General features: G+C 40.2%; 1 protein-coding gene across 1 annotated transcript; it reads left to right on the plus strand.

Annotated features, from left to right (window-relative positions):
- The first annotated feature begins 3,083 nt into the window (after positions 1–3,083).
- On the plus strand, positions 3,084–16,277 carry PRSS35 (serine protease 35). Its single transcript, XM_036248798.1, has 2 exons — positions 3,084–3,227; positions 14,435–16,277. Exon 2 carries the CDS (start codon positions 14,454–14,456, stop codon positions 15,693–15,695), a length of 1,242 nt encoding a protein of 413 aa, XP_036104691.1. The 5' UTR covers positions 3,084–3,227; positions 14,435–14,453; the 3' UTR covers positions 15,696–16,277.
- The last annotated feature ends 8,132 nt before the right edge of the window (positions 16,278–24,409 follow it).

The following is a 24,409-nucleotide window of genomic DNA, read 5'->3' on the forward strand; positions in this document are numbered from 1 at the left end:
CATGTTCATAGCAGCACTATTTACAATAGCTAAGATCTGGAAATACCCCAAGTGCCCATCAGTAGACCAATGGATAAAAAAGCAGTGGTACATATACACAATGGAGTACTATGCAGCGGTAAGAAAGAAAGATCTCTTATCCTTTGAGACGACATGGAGGGACCTGGAAAGTATTATCCTAAGTGAAATAAGCCAAGCAGAAAAAGACAAATACTACATGATCTCACTTATATACGGAATATAATGAACGTAACAGTCTGAGGAATACAGTAGACCCAGAAACATGGAAGTAGGGCACAGACTGACTTCCCTCAGAAGAGGGGTTGGGGTGTGGGAGGAGTTAAACCACAGAACTTATATACATGTATGCATGACCAATGGACATGGACAACAAAGCCAGGGACAGGGTGGGGGTGGGGTGGGGAGGGGGGTGCCAATAGGGTAAAAAAGGAGAAACATCTGTAACAAAAAAATAAATAAAAAATTAAAAAAAAAAAAGAGTGGAATGGATAACTAAGTCAATTGTCTCATTTTGTGTATATATGTGAACTCTCACCAGATTCTTAATCATGGTTGTTTTTAACCATGTTTTGTCATCTGCAGACAGTTATTATTTTATTCTGATGCTTTTGCAAAAGTGTTCCTGCCAAAGTGCTTCATCTTCAAGAAGATTCATGGAAAGATGGACAAGTACAGGTTTCTGAAACTAAGATCAATTTCCCTTCATGCGCAAGAGACAAGAATAAACCTTGCGAGTGCTTTTCCTTCACAGCCCCGCAATATGTTATGTCCTTCCCACCGCAGTAAAACGGACCCATCGCAATGAGAACATAATGCTCACATGTGAAGACTTTCCTCTGCTGCAGGACACTCTACAGGCTTTGCTGGAACATCTGCCTGGGAAAAGATGAAGGGTAAACCCACAGAAAATTCAAGGCCCAGAGATAAATGCTGGTGAGGATGTGGAGAAAAGGAAACCCTGGTGCACTGCTGGTGGAAATGTAAATTGGTATAGCCACCATGGAAAACAGGACAGAACCCTTCAAAATATTAAAAATAGAACTACCATGTAATCTAGCAATTCCACTTTGGGGTGTATCTCTAAAGAAGATAAAATCACTATTTTGAAGAGATATCTGTACACCCACGTTCATTACAGCATTGTTCACAATAGCCAAATTATGGAAGTAACCTAAGTGTCCATTAACTGATAAATGAATAAAGAAAACGTAATGTGTGTGTGTGCGTAAATATATATATATATATATATATATATATATGTATATATATATATATATATATATATATATATAATTTTTTTTAGCCCTGGCCGGTTTGGCTCAGCAGTTAGAGCGTTGGCCTGCAGTCCGGAGAGACCCGGGTTCGGTTCCCACTAAGGGCATGTACCTCGGTTGCAGTTTGTTCCCGGCCCTGGTTGGGTCGTGCAGGTGGCAGCCACTTGATGTGTCCCTTTCACGTTGATGTTTCTCTCTCTCTCCCTCTCTCTCCCTCTCAGTCTATCTGAACAAAAAATTGAAAAATGTCCTCGGGTGAGGATAAAAAATAATAATTTTTTCAGCTATGAAAAAGAAGGAAGTCCTGCCATTTGGGACATGTGAAGGGTCCACATAGAATCCTTCTGGACTTATGCAGTGTTAGAATCCCAAAAACGTTTGACAAGTACAGACTATAGAACTCCTCCAGCTCAACCTTCTTAATTTACAGGTGAAGACGTTGAGGCCCAGGGTACAGCTATTTAGTATCAGATGTGACTTCCCATCCTGGGTTCTGGGTTTTCTCAATGACTTCCCAAGTTCAACATAAAATTAGCATTCATTCCATCCTGGGCCCCGTGGATGGCAGTTCAAAGATGTCTATTAAGCTTCTGATCCTAACTGGGGACAACGAGAACTTCAGAACTAATTATCTTCTACCAGAAAAAAATTATGAATAGATTTAAATTATATGGTAAATGCATAAATGAAAAGGCTAAGTGAAAAACAGGAAACAAAATTGTATATATATGTTCTGATCTCATTTCATTAAAAAAATACACAGGAACTTGAGAAAGATAATGACCCATTAGTGAGCAAAGTTAGGGGACATACTAAGATCTTCTGTTATAAATATCTGTGCACTTATTTGCTCCCCTGCCTTGAGGGGCAGCACCCAGTTTTTGTGCTAATTGGATCCCTGCATTTTGCCCCAGATCTCCTCCCCCCCCCCCCCCCAGTAGAAGAAGCTCAGTAGATGCTGAAACAATAAAGCTCCCTTCTACACGGGGTCCATACCCCAAAGGTGCACCTCTCCTAAAGAAGAGAATAAAAGAAGAGAGTGAGAATGGATACGGTTAGAATTTAGGTGGACTGGGGAGGGCAGGGCTCTTAAAGGTTATTTGCAAAAGAAAGCCCGACAGACGGAAACCGACACGCTCCCTCTGGAGGCGGCACAGGATGCTCACAGGGTCTCCCAGTGGCTCAGCCGGCACTCCAGGGTCCTTGTTTCGGGTGTGGGCGCCAGCAGGAGCCGTGGGCTACAGGTGACTTCGCACGTAGTGCTGGCAGCAGTCGGACTGCCCTGGGGAGTGTAGGTCCAGGGAAGCCAGGCCCGGGGTAGAGACTGGCTCGGATGGGGTTGGGGAAACGCCCCGGTTCTGATGGCTGAGTGCGGAGCCGGAGGAATGAGATTCAAGGTTAACTACTCCCGGGCACCCCTCCCGCCTCCAACACAGCACACACTTCAGAGAATCCTCCTGAGAGCGCCAGGGATGCGCACTGTCACGGGGTCAGATGTCCCCCCTGAGCCCACTCATGCATTTTTCCTAGTGCTTAGCAAGTCGCCCTGGGGACAAAGACAAGGCGGAGGTCGCCTGGTCTGCCCCGCACTTCATAGCACAGCCCCCCGTCCGGCCTGCGCCCTGGCTCCTGCTCCCTCCCTCTCCTCCGGTCCCCCTCCTCCCCCCACCCCCTCCTTCCCCACCCCCACGTCTCCCCGCGTCATCGCCCCCTTTCCCCTCCCATCTCCCCTCGGTGAGCAGCTGGGCTCTCGGCTCCTCCGCAGTCTCAGCCGCCGGCTCCTGGTGCTGGCGGGGTGGCGGCAGCCTCCGGCTCGGGCAGTCCGCTCGGCTCCCGGGGCAGCGCCCAGCCTCCCTCCCTCAGCCTAGTGACCGCCTAGGGGCTCTTTGGTTCGAACTAGGGAGCACCCTCGGGACTGAATAAGCTTCACAGGTAAGGATGGAGCAGCCCCCCACCCCACCCCCCCAAAAAACCTGGGAGACTCTAGAACTTGGAAGTTTCCTTGAGAAAGGCAGAACCCATCCAAGGAGAGCATCTTTGATGGGTTCTGAAGATGGGCTCAAACTTAACATTTGGTCCTAAAAGAAATGAGCTTCTCTTCCCATAGACAATTCTATGTGCCTGCCTCTGCACAGTTTAATATTAATAGCGACAATGTTTGCATTGGAATATAAATGGAATTCTTTCAATTTAAGCAGTCCCAGAGGGGAACCTCTTTATTTTTATGATTATTAGCAGATGCTATTGGAAAAGGTGTAAAATGCATTCTCCTAAAGTCTCTTGAAAACCTCTTTGGCAGGGTTACTATGAAAGCTAGAATCAATCTCTTTCTCTCTCTATCTCATCAACTTGGCTGCACAGGTCACCAAAAGGAGCAGTGGAAAACAGTTTTTAAAATGAGAAGGTGAAAGAAATTGAAAAGTGTTGAATTTGCTGTAAAATACTTTAGCAAAAAAAAAGGCGGGGGGGGGGGGGGGAGATAGATGAACCAAGATTGGCAAAATACTGATACTTGTTAAAGCTGGCTGATGGGCAGATGGGGATATACTTTTTTCTCTACTTTTAAAAATACTTTTTACTCAACTTGTGTGTAGTTCGGACATTTTCTACAATAAAGATTTTTGAAAGTTGCAGAAACATTCTTGCTTGATTCCTCTGAACTTTTTACAATCACTGTTTTGAAATGAGGCTGCTTGTCCTATCTAGGTGCCCCCACCCTTTTATTAATCCTACTAATTTTTGAAATTCTCATTTTATCCCAAGTATATTTGTCTCTAAAAAGGATTATAAAAGTCCTATTTTGCTGCTTGAAAAATTATGCTTCAAATCTGGTTCATAATTTGTAGAAAGAATGTTAAAATCCCAGCCAAATAAGACATCTAGGCTTGAAAGTAGTGGCCAGGCATCATTTGGAATTTTATTTCTTTAAGGAAATATTAGAGGAGCTCCTTTAGCGTGAGAAGAGATTGAACTCTCTAAAATTTTCTTCCACACAGCTCAGAAACCTGTAGGCTTAAAATACTCTTTTTCATGTTTTTAAATGTGAGACTGTTTAGCCTATGTGCTTGGCACATAGTATGTGCTCATTATATTGTAAAATAAACAATTGCTAATGTGAGTTAATTTTCCCTATTGAGTAAATTATTTATCTTTCTCTGCCCAGCGCTCAAGGCAAGCATATTTAACAGCAGGATCAGACTCAGAATTTGGGAGGCTGAAGTTACCTCACCTAGCACTGAGTTAACTTTGCAGATGAGAAACCTGAGACGAGAGATTCGGAAACAGCAAAGTCAAATTAGTGGTACAAAAGTTAAGTTTTATAACTTTGCTTAACTAAAATTTTTTCCAAAAGTTTCAAATGTGTTAAACTGATGTATCATTAGCAGAAGACATTGTGATCAAAAGCGGTTTTAAAGCCTGAAAGGTAGCAGACCTAATATATTTACAGACATTCTTTGCTTTCAAAGATCAACTTGCAAGATATAAAAATAAGTCCAGAGCCATATGCTGTGCACTCCCTGTATCAGCGCATGAGAGAGCCAGCAGAGGGGTCCCTTGGGGCTCCCTTACTGCCATTCACTCAAATTTGATTTACTCATAGCTTACTCATTGCATAAATTGAAATGTACACGTCCTGGAAAAATAGCTGAAAAACAAAGAGAGGTTTTTTTTATTGTGATGAGAAACAGAAGATGTGGGTTACTGTAAAATAATCAACAGTGTAACGTTACCATCTTCCTTTCCCTCAAGTACTGCCAAACTCTTAAAGCAGACATTACTCTGTCTCCATTCCTGAAACTAAACTTGAAAATGGTGCTATGGTATGATATTTTGAATAGAAATTGGCACATTGTCAATTAACTTTCTTCCATTTATTTTCAGCATAGGATCAAGAGACAGCATATCCTTTAGGAATGGATTATAAAGTATTTGATAAACATATGTGAAATATTTGGCAGGTTGAAGATTTTCCTTCATGTTGAAATGAATTGCAGCACATTTGGGGGACTATTTAGCAGTGCTGTAGGTCATAGTGGAAGTGTGCTGGCACTACAACGGTTTTTGGAAAACCACCTGCCAGAAAATTGTCTGGCTGTAGACAGCATTATCAGCTCTCAGTTCATCAGGATGGGCTCTGTGGCCTGTAGATGGGTTTTCTAAATGTGATACATTCCATATGTGACAACCATTTTGTATATTCACCATTTAGACTTCTCCCCCTGCTGAATTCCTCATGCTTTTAAAATAAATTCTATATCACAGCTCAGAAATGTAAACAATTTAAATGCAGGATCTTAGATTTGCTATCACCAGGCTAACCTTGCCATCTAGTGGTTGCAATATGGATAGCAGGCAAGTTCCTACCCACGAGGACTAGGAATTGAAGCTTCTTGAGGGTCACTGGTGAATAAGTTATATGTGTTTTCTCATTTGTGGTTTAATCTAGGACGTTAGAGCTGAAAGAAATCTTAGAAATTTTCTAGTATAACTTAATAGCTAAGGAGAACTATCACAGAGAATTTAAATAAGGGAATTTAAATAAGGGAGAAGACTTTGAAATGATATCCATTCATTGAATAAACAAATGTATCTTCCCTTTCCAATTCTTGTCTCTCTCTCGCAATATGGCTCCATGACACCATAAGGTTTTATCATGATCTGTTTTTAGTTCTAAAATTGCATGTCTAGCCCTGGTCTATTTGGCTCAGCGGTTAGAGCGCTGGCCTGCGAATCAAAGAGTCTTGGGTTCAATTCCTGCCTAAGTTGTGATTTGATCCCTGGCCCTGGTTGGGGTCCTGCGGGAGGCAACTGGTCAGTGTGTCTCTCGCATTGATGTTTCTCCTCCCCACTCTCCCTCCCTCCCTCCCACTCTGTCTGAAAATTAATGGAGAAATATCCATGGGTGAAGATTTTAAAAAATAATAAAAATAAGTAAATAAAATTGCATGTTTGTATATTTTTCCTTAAAATAAAAATTTCATTTATGTTTAAGACTCTGAACCCATTTTTTTCCACATTAGATCACTCCCTACTTTTTTTTTCTTTCTAAACATCCAGGGAAGACAACTTAAAAAATATCTAGATTCTTACCTTTATAAGTGTGTTGATTTCCTATTGCTGCTGTAAAAAATTACTGAAAACTTGGTGACTGAAAACAACACTTCATCTCACAGTTCTGAAGGCCGGAAGTCTAACATGGGTCAGCAAGGTTGCCTTTCTTCTGGAAACTTGAGAAGAGAATCTGTTTTCTTGACTGTTTCTGGTTCTAGAGGCCACCCCACATTTCTTGGTCTGTTCCTGCATTGCTCCGACCTCTGCCTCCATCGTCAGAACTCCCACTCTGGGCCCCCTACCTTCTTGTAAGGAGCCCTGTGATTATACTGGGCTTGCCCGGACAATCCAAGCCAACCTCCTCTCAGAATCCTTGATCACATTTGCAAATCTCTTTTACCGTGTAAGGGACATATTCTAAAGCTCTGGGAATTAGGATGTGGCGCTCGTTGGCAGCCATTGTTTGACATGAACAATGAGGGACACTCGCAGTTAGAAAAGTATGAAGTCCCTTATAAACATTTACCTATGTTTGGACTTCCATGATTTGATATTAATAATATGTTGTTGTCATTTATTGAATGTTTACTGTGCTCTGGGCATTGTGCTTATAGATATCGTATTACTTCCTCACAAAATAATTAAAAATATTATCCCTATTTATGGGAAATGATATTTGGAGAGATTAAGTAACCTTCATAAAGTTGCACAGCTAAAAAGTAGCAAAATGTACCTAAATTGGTTGGACTTCAGTGCCCACTCCCACACCCCCATTCTTACTCTTCATGTTCATTAACGTCACTAATACTGCCATTTTCTTATGGCTGAAATTTCATACCCCTTTTTAACTTAAAGGCTGCCACTAGTCGATGCTCCAGTCAGTAATTAACACTAGAGAGGGCCTAAAGTGGGCCAGGAATGAACTTGGTAAAACACCTTTTCTTGTCTACATCTGCCCCCAATTTGTGAAACTGACTTTCGAAGTTTTTACAGGTGTTCTCCAAAACCTGACCCATTTAAGGCTTGCTTTACACTTGTTTAGTCTTACTACTAATGACCCCCTCCTCCTGCTGTGGCCTTTTGCCTAAGACAGCACTTCTCTCTCTAGACACTTAGAATGTCCGGGCCACGTCACACTGTCTACCTGTTGTATATCAATCTTTGAGCAGGTGGAGGATGAACGTGGAGGAGGGAGATGGCTGGTGCATGTTTTCCCATGTATGCCATGTGTATACATGCAGGCAATGACATTGGGGGTGGACAGGTGGTTGAGATCTTGGATGGCTGAATAAAAGGACCGGCAAGTTGTAAAAAGTGGTTATGCAACTGCCGGTGTGTCCCAACACGTACATTAAGGTAGAAGTTGGTGTTGGCTCTATAAGGGCATTGGTCTGACTGAGCAGCCCATGGCCCACACCAGCTGCCACCTTGGATGTTTAACAGATTCATGCAAAATTCTGTTCTGTGACAGCATACTATTTATGTGCGTGAATTTGAACACCTACCTCACCATACCTAACGGGACAGGTGAATCCATCACTTGGTGAGGGAAAGCAATACAGTGCATGTCCTCGATGTTAAGCCAGCAACCTCATTTTCCATATACAAGAAAACCAATTCAGTTGAAATGTTTAATATAGTGAGCAATCATCTAATCTTTCACTAGTCCACCTGCCCTGCCTGAACTGAAGTGTAAGTATGATTATGTCATGCAGGTAATATTCTACACACTCTACATGGACTCCCTCAAAAAGTTAGTTTTTTTTCTTTCACTGTAAGTCACTCCCTAAGAATTTTTATTTTGACATGGACTCTGTTTCTTTTTAGGCTGAAGACCTGATTCAATTCCAGAATTCCTGTGTAGATCCAGGCTATAAATAAGTCACAGGAAATGCCTTTGGAATGTTCTGTGGCTGTGTAATGTTTAATCACATTTAAGTTTAATAGTAATGAGAAAAATATATTACAAAAACACAGATATTTATAGGAAGGCGTAATTAGGAAAAAAAATAGTCTGGGATGTCTCTAAAATGAAGCTGTCCTTGAATAAAACAAAACACAACAAAGAAAAAAGAGAGTTTGAGAGTATGTTGGAAACCGTCCTAAAATAAAAATATTTGACTGTAAAGTAGATTTTTAAAAACTAAAAGTGCTAAGCTTTGGTTCATGTAATAGGTTGTTTTAAAGTGATATTTTAAAAATTAAATGCATTGGGGTAGCATTGGTTAATGGGATCATATAGGTTTCAAGTGTACATTTCTATGATACATTATTGCATTGTGTGCCCACCACCCAAAGTCAAGTCATCTCTGTCACCATATATTTGGCCCCTTTACCCTTTACTAACCTTCTATCCCCTTCCTTCTGGTAACTGCCATACTGCTGTCTGTGACTATGAATTTTAGTTTTATATCTCCATATGGGTGAAATCATATGGTTGTGACTGACTTATTTTGCTTAGCATAATATTCTCAAAGTCCATCCATGTTGTTACAAATGGTGGTATTCCATCTTTTTTTATGGCTGAGTAGTATTTTATAGTATATATGTACCACATCTTCTTTATCCAACCATCTATCAAAGGACACGTTGGCTGTCTCCATGTCTTGGCCTCTGTGAATAATGCTGCAATGAACATAGGGTGCAAATATCTTTGAGAATATATGTTTTTGAGTTTTTCGGGTCGATATCCAGAAGAGGGATTGCTGGGTCATATGGGAACTCTATTTTTAATTTTTTGAGGAGCCGCCATACTGTTTTCCACAGTGGCTCTACCAGTCTATAGTAATATTAATTCACCCATGAAGACAGAACAATAATGATGGAAGAGCCTGTTACTGATGCCAATCATGCTTCGGGCTCACTGGCGAGAGCATATGTCATCTCATTTAATCCCCACAATTACGTTATGAGGTCGAGATCATTATTATCCCCACTTTTCAGCTGAGGAACTGAACTGAACCTAATGAACTGCCCAAATTCATGTGCCTCATAAGTGGGAAAGATGAGACTTGGCCCAAGTCTTCTTCTTGGTCTGCACTCATGACCACCATGCTGGTATAGATCTCAGATATGCTAATACTATCACAAGCGAACAGGAGAGTAACAATAAGTCATCTTTTGTAGTTATGTATTGGTCATTTCTGTAACTATAGACCAGGTACATATGTGCAATAGTATTTGCTCTATCAGTACAAGTTCACCTGCATATCCTGATATTTTTGCTTCCTTCTTAATTCCCTTCTACTCCATTTTATTTCCATGGTTCACCCATAATTTGTGTGTACACCGACTCGTGGTGGAGCACCATGGCTGCAACCTCACTCTCATTAACAACATTGGAATTTAAAGCCTCAAATCCAAGCCATCTAGAAAGTGACAGTTAAGGTTACCATGAAATGGAAGACTGGAAAAAGGAAGGAGGATGAGGGAAGACAAGGGGCATTAAATATTTCAAAATATTATAGCTGCCCCACCGGTGAGGACTGTATCTCTTAGGTCGATGAGTTAGCCCTTTCTGGATAATGGGCATATGGAGATATATCCACTGAACTATGGGCTGCTATATCAGTGAGAGCTGTCATTTACATTACATTGACATTTTACCACAAGGCAAACTTAGATTTTCCAAAAGAAAGTGTCCATAAACATTTGTCCAATTTTAAATTACAGGCTAAATTAGACAGGCTAACTAAATCCATTCCTCTTATTACTGTGATTCTGAGGTCATATTACAAGGCTCTGCCCTTCCCATGCCCAAGTATAGATGTGGGCATGGCTTTTATTCCTGTGGGTCTCGCTCGAAGGGCACCAGGCAGGACTGGCAAACGCATGCCCTCGCATGGTCTGTGGCATCACATACAAGCCTACTGAATCTGAATCTTTTCAGACATATTATTGAGGCACTTATGAAAAAGTTACGTTTTTTTCTTTATTAAGCCCCCGAACCATTCAATATTACCAGTTGCTGACATAGTAAAAGAGCAACATTCAGGATAAATTTATTTTGTGTACAAACATGAAAGCTATATCATTTGAAACCTGGTCAAGCAATCATCCCTGGAAAGACTGTTTTCTGGGGTGTGGCTCAAGCTACTGTAGCAGGGCCTGGGATGCTGCTGTGGTTCTCAAACTGTACTGAGGATCAGAATTGCCTGGCGGGCTCTTTAAAACAGATAGCTGGGAACCTGCCACCTCCCGGAGAGCTTTGGACAGTAGGTGGTCGGGCCCTGAAATGATCATTTTTAACAAGTTCCCAGGTCATGCTGACAGAGCTACTCTGGGGACTACAATCTGGGCATCCTTTGATATGACAGAGTTTATAGGTTGCCCTATACCAGTACAGAATTTTATTAACAAATTAATACCATTCTTTTGAGTTGTTCATATTTCATTTTGAGTCCAAAGTCAGGAAGAAAATCAGTGTCTCAGCTTAAAGCAGTTAGGTAGGAGGAATTTTTCCTTACTCACAGGAGAGTCAGCCTTTTTGTTCTGTTCAGACCTTTAACTGATTGGGTGCGGCCCACCCACATTAGGGAGAGAAAACTGCTTTACTCAGTCTACTAATTCAAATGTCATGCTCATCCAGAAACACCCTCATGGACACATCCAGGGTAATGTTCAGCCTCATTTCTGGGCACCCTGTGGCTTAGTCCAGTTGACACATAAAACTATTCATTCATTCATTCATTCATTCATTCGTTTTTATCCTCACTCGAGAACATTTTTCCATTTTTTGTTCAGATAGAGTGGGAGGGAGAGAGAGGAAGAGAGAGAAACATTGACGTGAAAGGGACACATCGAGTGGCTGCCTCCCGCATGACCCAACCGGGGCTGGAGACAAACTGCAACCGAGGTACATGCCCTTAGCGGGAACTGAACCCAGGTCTCTCTGGACTGAGGGCCGACGTTCTAACCACTGAGCCAAACTGGCCAGGGCGACACATAAAACTATTTATATGGGGCTTTCTTAAAAGTCGGCCTACAGAATTATGACACAGAACACATGTTTTATTTGGTAAAGTGTAGGGAAACGTCGATATTTTTGATTCATATTCTAGTTCAATGATATGTAGAGTAGAAGATCATTTTGTCAGTTATTTAATATCTGCATTCTGCCTTTCTAATTCCTAAGTAAATAAAAAGTTGTAAGACTAAATTAAATCATACTTAAAACAAAACAAAACAAAACAAACAAAAACTAACTGGGGAAACAATTCTGCAGCACCATGATTGAGACATACTCTGTTTTGTCCAGGAATCACTGGCCCACATGTATTACTCCACAGATCATGAGTATCAAGTTTTCATATATACAAAGTGATTCCATGTTTTCTCAATGAAGACACATGGCCGACTTTCAGTCTTTGATGTAATCATATATAAAGCACACAATAGACAGCTACCAATATAAAGGGCTAAGTAAAAAATCAATTTTTAAAACTTGTTTCCCAGACCAAAATAACTCCCTTGACCAAAATTTTGCTGAGAATCAGGTAGATAAAAAAATATATTTTTTTAGCCATCTATTTTAGTCTGTTGATAAGCGCAGAGGCAGCAAATAACACTCTGATTTTAACTTTTTTTTCCAAAGACATAATTTTTCATCTTGGGAACTACCCAGTTAAGCATAGGATTTCAAGGTCTCAGTAGAATTACTGAGTTGATACTGAGCCTTTTGCACTCCAATTCAATTGAATAAAATTGATGAAATAATTACTGTGAAAATGACATAGAACAAAAGGAAATACTAAATGGCTTAACAAAATTATTATTAATATAATTACTGCTCTGCATAAAGTCAAATTTGCCATGGTAATGATTAGAAAATATTGTGACATTAGTGTGGATTCCTTTCTGAAGTACATTCTTTCTTTTAAAAAGATAAGCTTTTAGTCCGGCCAGTGGGCTCAGTGGTTGAGCATCGACCCATGCACTGAGAGGTTGCTGGTTCGATTACCGGTCAGGACACATAACCAGGCCAAATCTCTAATGGGGGGCATGCAGGAGGTGGCCAATCAATGTTCTCTCTCATTGATGTTTCTATCTCTCTCCCCCTTCCTGTCTCTCTAAATAAAGAATAAGATTTTTAAAAAATGCTTTTATTGATTTTTAGAGAGAGAGGAAGAGAGGGAGAGAGAAACATTCATCAGTGGCCTCCCTGACTGGGACCAAACCTGAAACTTGGGCATGTACCCTGGCCAGAATGCAAGGGACAACGCTCAATCAACTGAGCCACACTGGGCCAGGGTTCGAAGTATATTCTTTATTGATTTTTGGACAATATTCATTTCTTCCCCAAATAAAACAAGTTACAAGCTACTCAACAAACAGTACAGTCTAATATTAACCAGAATCACTGTTACTCAGCATTCAAGTATGAGCAGATAAAAAAAAAACCAAAATTGCAAAACTTCTATATAATCTTGCTAATGCCCCGTCATGGTAAAGATTATTATAAGTTGTATGGGGGTTCAAATTAATTTTATGTCATATTTGGTGAATATACTGTGTTTAAACAATAAAGAGGTTATGTAGTATATGTTTTTGTTTTATCAAAGGAATGTTATTAGTTTGTTAATGTTAATTAGTTTGTTAATAAAATTCTGTACTTATACATGGCAAAATGAACTCTGTCGTAGCAAGCGATGCCTGTATTCAACTCTGCATCAGAGACAACCGTTGGTTTTCATGCCAGTGCACAGGATCCTATGGGCGTGCACTGGGTTGAGAAAAATTCCTAACATTCTTCATTCCTTTTGTTTTCCACGCCTCCCCCCCAAAAAAAGTTTATGAGAAAGCATTGAGAGTCAAAGTATTGTAGGAATAATGTAACCTTGAATTTGCCTCTATTCTATACTAAGTGCATATCATTTGCTAAGCCTGGATCTTAGCTATTAGTTGAAAACGACTTGGCGCATAGTTTATAAATTTCAAAATTGCTGCTCCAAAGGGTGCTACCACTGCCCCCACCCTCAGGAAGCAACAACTGACAAACATCAGTTTCTTTACATAGATTTACATCCCGTGAGCCTAGAGAAGCAGGCACAGAGAGCAAGAAGATGTAAATACAGGAAGAGGCACTATGTGATTCATCAGTACTGACAACTTCCAAACTACTTCACACAAAAGCACTGCTCTTAGATGATGAGACCGTGATAAAAGGGAATACATATTTAATGGTAATCATGTTCCCCCAAGTGGCCAATTTTGAACCATAGCCTGTGCTCCATACATTCTTGTAACTAATTTTAACATACAGTAAAATCCCACTTTGAAGCATTATTCTATGTTGCTTTGCTTAGATGGTAGCTCCAGGCACCACTTTGTTAAAACATTAAAATAAGAAGAACAGAGGGTACATTTTTCTTACTTTAGCATAAAATAGCCTCTGTGTGTGTGTGTGTGTGTGTGTGTGTGTGTATTTTTATGATAAAGGACTCTGCTTGTAAAAATCAAAGCAGGCCAATAGCAGATGACCCCATTTACATATTTCAGAAACCTCTACTGCTTTTAGAATAGTATCTGGTGATTTCAATTATGTCATCAATCAGCTTGGTCTGCAAACCATGGTTCAGGGAAATTCCCTGTATTCTAATGAATGTTTTTTGAGCTCTGTTCCAGGCATTTACACTCTAGAGATGAGGGATCTCATCCCTGCCAAGTGCAGAGAAAGTGCAGGACATCTGCTATCTTTATGTCTAAATCATCTGGAAATAAGGTTGGAGGAGAGCTAGGAAGGACAAGGGTGTAGCTTGGACAACAGAGGTCCCTAGTTAGCCATCCTGTCCTAATCTGCCAAGTGTTGGGCTGTCTGGGGAGGTAGAGGTGGAGATGGCAGGCGGGGGTGGGAGGAGGGGAATTCGAGCTGGTGGATGGGAGGTTGGGTGAAAAACAATGTACTGATTATGGAAATCTGTATCAGTCTACTCAGCAGGGTGTTTAATCACAATAAAACCTAAGTACGGTGAAAATAATGACCCTATTTGTGGTGAAGGTACATTTAGCTCCCAAAGCCTAAATGACATGCATAACTATCTAAAATGAAAACGCTGTAAAGCTTCTCTGTTCTTTTTCTGCTTTTTAAGGACCAAAGAGAAGAACAAAATGGAAAATACGCTAATTTGGTTGATATTTTTCACCCTTGGGTGGACCCTCACTGATGGATCAGAGATGGAACAGGATTTTATGTGGCATTTGAGAAAAGCACCCCGGGTTGTCAGTGAAAGAACTTTCCACCTCACCAGCCCCGCCTTTGAGGCAGCCGCCAGGATGGTGCTAAAGAAGGCGTGTGGCATTGAATGCCAGAAAGAGCGCCCAGCCCCCAGCCTGTCGGACCTGGAGGAGTCTCTCTCCTACGAGACGGTCTTTGAGAACGGCACCCGAACCTTGACCAGAGTGAAAGTCCACGGGTTGATCCGTGAGCCAACCCCAAACATCACCACCAGAAGAGCGGCCGTTAGGAGGAAGAGACAGGTGTACGGCACAGACAGCAGGTTCAGCATCTTGGACAAAAGGTTCTTAACCAATTTCCCTTTCAACACGGCGGTGAAGCTGTCCACGGGCTGCAGCGGCACGCTCGTCTCCCCCAGCCACGTCCTCACCGCGGCCCACTGCGTCCACGACGGGGAGGACTACGTCAAAGGGAGTAGGAAGCTTAGGGTAGGGTTGCTGAGGACGAGAAATAAGGGAGGTGGCAAGAAACGCAGGGCCTCCCCGAGGAGCAGGCGAGAAGCGGAGGGCGGGGAGCAGAGCGAGGGCGGCAGAGAGCAGGGCAAGGGGCGCGCCAGGGCTGGAAGGAGGAGAAAGGCATCTGTTCGGGGTCCGGGACTTGCTGGGGGCAGGCCCTCCTTCCAGTGGACCCGGGTCAAGCATACCCACATCCCCAAGGGCTGGGCGACAGGGGGGAGAAGGGACGCAGCCTTGGACTATGACTACGCTCTCCTGGAGCTGAAGCGAGCTCACAAAAAGAGATTCATGGAATTAGGAATCAGCCCAGCCATCAGGAAGCTGCCGGGCGGCATGATCCACTTCTCAGGATTCGATCAGGACCGAGCAGACCAGCTGGTCTACCGCTTTTGTAGCGTGTCCGAGGAATCCAATGACCTCCTCTATCAATACTGCGATGCCGAGTCGGGCTCCACTGGCTCCGGGGTCTACCTGCGTCTCAAAGAGCCAGACAGAAAGAACTGGAAACGCAAACTCATCGCCGTCTACTCCGGCCACCAGTGGGTGGACGTCCACGGCGTGCAGAAGGACTACAACGTGGCGGTGCGCATCACTCCCCTCAAGTTCGCCCAGATTTGCTTCTGGATTCACGGGGATGATGCCGACTGTACTTACGGATAACAGGAACCTGGCACCAGGCCATGGGCCACCTCACCGCAGAGAAAACCGGCTCTGATTAGTGTAGCAAGACCACTTCATAGGTGATGCCTGGACTTGAACCCTATTAGTAGCATTTCAACATTTTTATAAAGTTTCAAAATTAGGAGATTTTCCTACATTTAAAAAACGTTTAGGTAAAGATATTGGAACTAGACGGGCATTTCGATGCCCAGTATATATTCTTCTTTGCATGGTGGTAAGTTTGGTTTAAGGGGGAAAAAAAAGTTCTTTCTGCCTTTTTAAAAATTAGACTCTTTAAAACTTCAAGCTGGTACTTTAATGTGATTTCTCAATGGACTTATTCTCAGGGTCCTACTCTAAGAAGAATCTAATATTCTTTTAAAGAATTAATATTCTTTAATATGCCAGTTGCATATTAAATGTGAAACTGCAGATACAGAGGTAGACAGTAACACTTTCAACCAAGTTAGAGACAAAAATTTGCAACACTTAGTACTACTCTGAGATGGACCCATTCAGTTCATGCCCTCAGTGTGTATATTGTTTTCTCTTGGGTCTGAGAAACTTTAGGTTTTTTTTGTTGTTGTTTTTTAAGAATTTTAAGGAATAGCTTTATAAACGAAACTATCAATTATTTTACTGCTTTGAAAAATATCAACTGAAGTGTGTCTTATTTAAAATGGGAGAAATACTTCGTCCAATGAAATAAATCTAGTTTGAAATCTTAGCTTAGGGAAGCTAAGACTTTTGAAGATCTCAACGTTTTTATTTATCTAGTGTTTAAACCACGGACTTTTCATGCATGCGTAGGGGAGACAGTCCAGCAGCTGTAAATGGTGTATTGAAAGGCAAATCATTTTATGCCACAGTCTGCTATGTATTTTTTGGACAAGCAATTCTATTTTTCAAGTGAGAGCCTTTTTTGCCCCTTGACAAAATTCAGCTTTCTTCATAGGGCCATAGGCATATTATTCTTGGTGAATTCTCTGATTAGTAATTTTAAATACAGTCCTTAAAATGAATATAATCTAAGAATAATTTTTAAAAGAAGGTTCTGATGATTTTCATTAGGGACCAAGGCTGTACAGTCACTCTGGCCATCATGGCGACCTCAGTAGACAGAGTCCAGTGGGTGTCGTGGGGCACCTGATGCATATTTCCTGGATGAAGAGATAGATATTAGCTGAATGGCTGTAAAAGGGAATTTAGTTCAGGCCCTTATTATTATTATTTTAAATATGATTTTATTGATTTTTAGAGAGAGAGGGAGAGATAGATAGAAACATCCATCGATGACAGAGAAACATGGATTGGCTGCCTCCTGCACGCCCCCCACTGGGGATTGAGCCTGAAACCCCAGCATTTGGCCTGACCAGGAATCAAACCGGTGACCTCTTGGTGCTTGGGTCAATTTTCATCCACTGAACCATACTGGCCAGGCCCTTATTTTTTTTATTTTTTATTTTTTAATCTTTACCTGAGAGTATGTTTTTAATTGATTCTAGAGAGAGGAAGGGAGAGGGAGAGAGAAACTTCAATGTGAGAGGGAAACACATCAGTTGCGTCACATGTGTGCCCTACTGGGGGTCAAACCCGAAACCTGGGAATGTGCCCTGACCAGTTTGTCAAACCCGAGACCCTTTGGTGCATGGGATGACGCTCTAACCAATGAGCAATTCCAACCAGGGCCAGGCACTTATTTTTAAAGGGGTTTAGTGATTTGTACTTGAGTGAACCACAAAATTCTGGAATCGCAGGCCTAGTCTCTGGTCTGCGCTTCCTGGCAGTTTCCAGGGCACACATTCTCTTCTGTCATGACACACCCATGTCATTGACTTTGCCAGAGTTCAAATTTATTTTATTTGTTATTATTATTATTATTTTTTATTTTATTTTTTTTATTATTATTTTTTTTTATCCTCACTCAAGGACATTTTTCCATTCTTTGTTCAGATAGAGCGGGAGGGAGAGAGAGGAAGAGAGAGAGAGAGAAACATCGATGTGAAGGGACACATCGAGTGGCTGCCACCCGCACGACCAACCAGGGCCGGGGACAAACTGCAACCTAGGTACATGCCCTTAGCGGGAACCGAACCCGGGTCTCTCTGTACCGCAGGCCGACACTCCAACCGCTGAGCCAAACCGGCCAGGGCTGTTATTATTATTTTTATGAACGGGAAATTAAATCCTTGATTAGTGTGCCAAGGAATATTTGATCAGATTATGATAAATTGATTTTGTAAATGGTGTCCAAAGTATGAAATTTAATACAAGTGTACATTCTTTTATAATGTGAATTGGTTAAAAATCATTCAATAAAAAATTTAAAAAGTAAGTTGTTTATAACTTTCATTGTATCTGTATATATGTTTTATATGCAGGGTTTCCGCAAGTATTAAATCAACTGTCATTTCTAAAAATGATTCTTCTAAATTCTGAACACATTTCACCAGCAGTATTTTGTCATTGATGCTAGTGGAATAGGATACTGACTCAAATGTTTTGTTTAGTTCTATTTTGGAAAGTCATCTAAATGATCACTGCAAATAAAGATGTTTCAAGGTGAATTTTGCACTTATTTAAACACACACACACACACTTCATCTTAGAGTCTTAAAAAATAATTACTGGGATTTGAGTAAATTCAGAGTAATTTAGGGTGTTTAGTGTCAATAGTTTGGTATTTAAGGTTACATTCTGAATATATAAAATGTCCTTAAAATCACTGTACTTTTAGAAAATGTAACATTTAGCTCATTTTCTTTGCAGAGTTTCTCCCATTCTAACTGAATGATGAATCTTCTCTGAACTATTTATGATCACTTAAATAAGTACTACATTACTTAGAAAGTTATACTTCATACACTTTTTCTGTTATTCTTAACAGATTTGAAATAGAAAATTAATTTGAATTCACTTAGCTAAACAAATATACTCGCATACATACATTGATATCTACCTACTGTGTGCAAAGGACTACACTGACTTATTGTTTAGAGAAATTTATCAGTTTAATTTAAATAACTATTTACAAAACAACTAAAATTTAAGTTGTGGGTTTTTTCCTTTACCTAAATAACACGTTTCATTTTATTTATGATTTTACTTGCTCAAATAGAGAATAAATGTGTGAGCAGAATAAGACGTCCGCTCCCCCTTTTTAGTATGCTTCTTAGTTAAATTCCAAATGTTCATTTTTAAAACGATTTAAATGTATGTATGACCAAGATCAGCGTTCTGGACAAATCATCACCTTTTTCATTTGTAAATCAAATAATTTTTTGAAATTCTATTTCATAGAAAGAGTGTCAGGGTTAGAAGAGACCATAAAGATTACATAGCTTATTTTTAAATTTTAATTTCCCTCCACAGCATTTTCTCTAAGTGGTTGTTCAGTGATTAAAAAAAAAAGCCAACCTAAATATTGTTTAGTTATTAAAATTAATTCAGGAATATAACATTGTTTTAATTTAAACTGTTAGTTCAATTAGCTACAAACTATAAAAATTATATTGTGTTTCCCAATGTTGACCATTTTGGTTATTCATAATTATTTGGTCTGATGCTAGTAAATCAGGCATTTACTCTCCTCAGAAATGAATTGTGATAAATTAAGAATGTTAAGAGATAAGGCATTGAACCAAGCACTGGGCTTCATAAGGATGTGAACGTTTGGCTATAAATAATGTGAAAATAGCATCATTATTCTTTAATATGGTTTCCCTATAACAATTATATTTTGGCCAACCTAAATATTGTTTAGTTATTAAAATTAATTCAGGAATATAACATTGTTTTAAAAAATAAAAAGTTTAAAAAATAAAAAGCTTAAAAAGCTTTTATAAAGACTGCTTTTTATAACATCTCCAGTAAGTAACAGAAGAATCTTGTTAATCAACTGATTGTTACAGCTAGAATTGCTCTTTCTTCAATGACGAAATTGTTAAGTTTAGAACTACAGTATTCAGGAGATTTAGTCTAATCAATGGTGAAATCTTGTTCTCATCAGATGGGGTCTCTATAGGACTCACAGTTTTTTTTATTGATTTATCATATAACTAAGGGGAGAAAACACCCTCAAATGGCTTTCTAAAGTCCAGGGCAGAAAACTGCCTGTTTACTCCTTTCTGTAATTAATAACTGGTAGTTCCGTCCCATTAGTGAAACTGGGAGCATGGTTTCTCAGAATAACTTGTGGTCCCAATCTGGGCTGATTTGCTTCACTGACAGGTGAGGTGTCTTAATCTGCTCGGCAGCCATAACAAAACACCATAGGCTGGAGGCTTAAACAATAGAAATGGATTTCTCACAGGTTGGAAGACTGGGAATTCTGACAAGGTAGGTTTCATCCTGAAGCCCCTTCTCGTGGTTGGTAGGCGACCCTCTCACAGGTGCTCACACACCCTCTTCTTTGTTCCCTCGCAGAGCAGAGAGCTCTTCCGTGTTTCTTCATAAGGGGACTGATGCCATCATGATGGCCCCACCTCATGACACCATCCGACCCCCATTACCTCATTAAAGCCCCATCTTGGGGGTAGGGCACAAACATATGAATTGGGGAGGGGGGGCACAAACATTCAGTCCATAATAGGTGTCTATTCTAAACCCACAAGTTGTATCTTGGGCCAGGCCAGGGAACTCACGGACATCCCAGCTACCAGAGGAACTAGGTAAAGGGGTGTGAATGGCAGCTCAGGCCAACCAATCGCCTTCTCCCCACTTTCATCATCATTATCTCAAGTGCTCATACCTGGCACAGAGGAGGCAGTTTATATATGCTTAAAAGACCAAGTGTTCTTCGAAGCCATTACTTACTCTCTGCTACATGATCAGGTTTCAAAAAATTAGAAATATTATCTTAAACATACATTGTATGAAAGCTACAGCTACATATTTAAATAATGGAAATATTCATTATAATGAGAATTTTAATATCAGAATATTGTGGCACTTCAGGAATCAGATATTGCCCATATTCCCTACTGACTCATTTGAGTTTCTGATAAAAATGCCTTCAAACCAACAGGTCTTAGGCTCCTGCAGTTACTCCTCATCCTGTCCATTGGCCACGTAAACATTTAATAAGATCACCTCTGCCTCAGAAATAGACTTCAAGACATTTTTTTGTTTTAGTAATATTTTAAAATTTTCAATAATATCTTAAAATTTTTTTTTTCTTTTTGATTTTTAGAGAGAGAGGAAGGGAGAGGGAGAGAGAGAAACATTGATGAGAGAGAACACAGGTTAGCCACCTTCTGCATGCCCCACACTGGGGACTGGGCCTACAACCTGGGCATGTGCCCTGACCATGAACTGGCAACCTCTTGGTGCACGGGTCAACACTCAACCACTGAGCCACACCAGTCAGACTCCAGTAATACCGTAAGATCCCTTCACTTTTTTCAAGTACTGGGGACAGGTCGGCTACTTAAATTCACAGTGCAATTGATATGTGAGTATGTGATCCATTTTTGCCTTCCAGTGTGATTTTACCAAACTTTGGCTATATGAGCACATATCTATCTACATTTATAAATGTTCTACTAATACTCAAACTTGGACTTATACTATTAAAATTGTCTGTGCATGTATTCATATACCAAAAATGTGTATACTTTCACACGTGGCATAGATAAGGGAAATACTTTGCAATCTGTTTGTACTACGGAATGCAGAGGATTTGAAAAGTTCCTCTAGGCTTTTGCTCATCCTAACTACTACTCATTTCCTTTCTCTTCTCTATATTTTACATTTAATTTCATCAGTAATTTGTAAAATACCATACAATTACTAGCTCACTTACCTAGAATTTCCTTCACCGGTAATTTCAAGTATCCAAAATATAAGAATAAATGTTAAGCTAAAAAATACTATTCTCTGATAACCATAATGGGTGACATAAATTACTTTTACTCTAGAAATAATTTGAACAAGTTTGGAAATCTGATTTCCCAAACTAAAAGGAGAAGGCAGCTGTCAAGGCAAGTCCACAACAGTCCCTGTAGAAGAGACTACAGGACTTAAAAACAGGTATAGAAACTGTAAAATTACAGTAGTTTCGAGCTATTGAGTTTTGTGCAAGTAGCCATGTGAAAGCATACCAATAAATGTTATGTTTATAACGACTGTATAATCCATATAACATTTAATTATGTTCAGTATGAGTTTTGGAGGGCATTATATTATAGAAAGATTTTCATCCAAAAAGCTTAACTTATTTTTTAAAAGGTGTTGTTTAAAAGAAATCGTAAAAGTAATTTTTGAAAAATAAAATAAAAAAAACAACAAAAAAACGAAACATCAGTGGTCTACAGAGTTGACTTGTTTTTATACTCAAATGTAATTCTAATTTCGAAAATCGAGAACAAATTATTTCCCCAGTATTTTATTCAATATTTACTAAAACAAATCCTATACTCTTAAAATATTTTTCTATTTTGAATATTAACGTGTGTTATTGAACGTTTAGAATTTGCCAAACAGCTGCACCCGATTTATGCACACACTTAGCAATATGGCTGATAGAAACACCAACTCTGGGGTAACGGAGAAAATTCAGGATGTGGAACAATATATCTTTAATTGTCTAACCATAGTTGACTTCCCTGTATAAAATAAATGTTCACCAAATATAATATCTTAACACTTGCAATTTAGTATTATAAGATTATAGGAATTACCTAATATAATTAAATGAAAGAAAGACTAGAATATCCTAAGAGCAGAGCTTAGCTATCATGTATCCCAGAACTAGTGTGAGTGTGAGTGAGTGAGTGTGTGCGCACGTGTGCTGCTGGATGTGTGGGGAGGATTGGGGTGACACGGATTTTGCTCTCCAAAAATAGTCATCTCCCCCTCCCCACCATATGTTACTCCTGAACTCCCAGATAGCGGGGTTTAGGTAACAAACAATGCAGTGTTTTTCTAAGAACTGCCCATTAAGGAGTTTATCTCTTTTCAGCTAGATAAACAATTCAGGGACTTCCCAACAATAACTCGGAGTTCTGAGACTTCTGGAAGATAAGGAGAAGCCCCTTCCTTTTCCATCCACCCCCTACGAGCCTTTTCCCTCCCATTAATTGACAGGAATCAAAACGTTGCCATTTTGTTTTACTTAGAATTTAAACTAGTGCTGCTGACCCAGATACCAGATCATAAACCACCACAAATCTCAGGGTAAAGGAGGAAAATACATACTAAGACACAGGAGAGAGTTCTGGGAGGACGTGATAATTTTTTCCTCAAAACTACTTTAAACAGATCAGTTGTTAGACAAATTTGCACCCAACAACTTAGAAGATACAACGTTTAAATTTTTCAAAGAATTTTTCTTTGTAATACCTACAAAAGTTTATTTTTGTTTATTTTTTCTTTTAAAAGTCAGGATTGGCTTGGTGCAAAGATTCTACTGCCAAACCTAAGTACCACTTGATTAAGCAATTGCCTAAAAATAGAAATGTGTTATTTTTGAGACAACTGAATTTAGTATTTTGCCACTGTACTAGCAACACTTACTTTAAAAGGCTTTCTTTGTGGCCAGGGAAAATAAGCGAGGCTGTCCTTGTGGCCAGGGAAAATAAGCGACACTATTGTACCCACCAAATGGACAGCTGAGCCACTTCTTGTGGATGGCACATGACTGATGTGGTCCGTGAACGGACGTCCTGGGAAACCGCCGGCCCACATCAGCAGCATGTCTCTCCTGCACATACTCCCAAATTAAAGCTGGGGTTTGGGGTGAAAACTAGTGTATCATAATGCAACACGGACCACCCTTTTATAACCAGTAACTAAATGTGTCAATTTTTAGGCTAGATCAAACAAAATACTCTTTGTGGCTTTCCTATTTTGAAGTATTTGGAAATGTTCTCTTTTGCTGGAATCATCTGTAACTTTCAAATGGAGCTACACACTCAGAGCCCACTGGATTTATGATATTGCAGTGGTTTCCCTTCGCCTAGTGGCTTCCAAGTTTGGCTGCTCATTGAACTAACCTAGGGAATTATTTTAGAAAGCCAGTTTCCAGGGCCTCACCGAGATCTTCCCTGGAATCCCTAAGTGTGAAGCCCAGAAATCTATATTTGATAAAGCTCTCCAAGTACTCACGATGATCATCCAGGTTTGGAACCACTGTCAGAACCTACCTTTCCTAATGGATTGTTCTTCTGCCTCACAGTTCTCTGTGCACAATGATCCTTCTCATTTCCTTCCAGTTTAAATGTTTTCTCAGTTTGACCTGCCTTTCTATTTTTTCTTGTAAACCTCTCAAGCATGTTGGTAAGGAAAGTGGTGGCAAAACCATCAAATACATGGATAGTATTCTTTTCAGCTTTTTTTTTTTTTTTTTTTTTTTTTTAGCATTCTCACACTTTATTTTATACACTTGGCTCAGCATTTCTACAGAAGATTCCTAAAGACAGACTGCTGGTCCAAAGCGATGTCTGTTTTTCATTCCGATAGTGGCTGACAAATTGTGCCCCTGCGTGCTGCACGCCCCAGATTTATACAAAAATCAGCTCATGGCTCACACAGAAGAGGGCTTTACATAGTTAAACATGTCCCCCAACCGATCAGACAGCCCGAGTCCACAGCAGTATGTGGTGTTCCGGAACAGACTGGCCGGTCAGGACGCTGTTGACAGCATTGCAGCATGGGGTGTGGGGTCAGAGGAGCTGACGTGTGAGGGACCTCGGAGAGTCCCGCGCGCTCCACAG

The sequence above is a fragment of the Molossus molossus genome, unplaced genomic scaffold (assembly GCF_014108415.1).
Source record: "Molossus molossus isolate mMolMol1 unplaced genomic scaffold, mMolMol1.p scaffold_m16_p_8, whole genome shotgun sequence".
Lineage (NCBI taxonomy): Eukaryota > Metazoa > Chordata > Mammalia > Chiroptera > Molossidae > Molossus > Molossus molossus.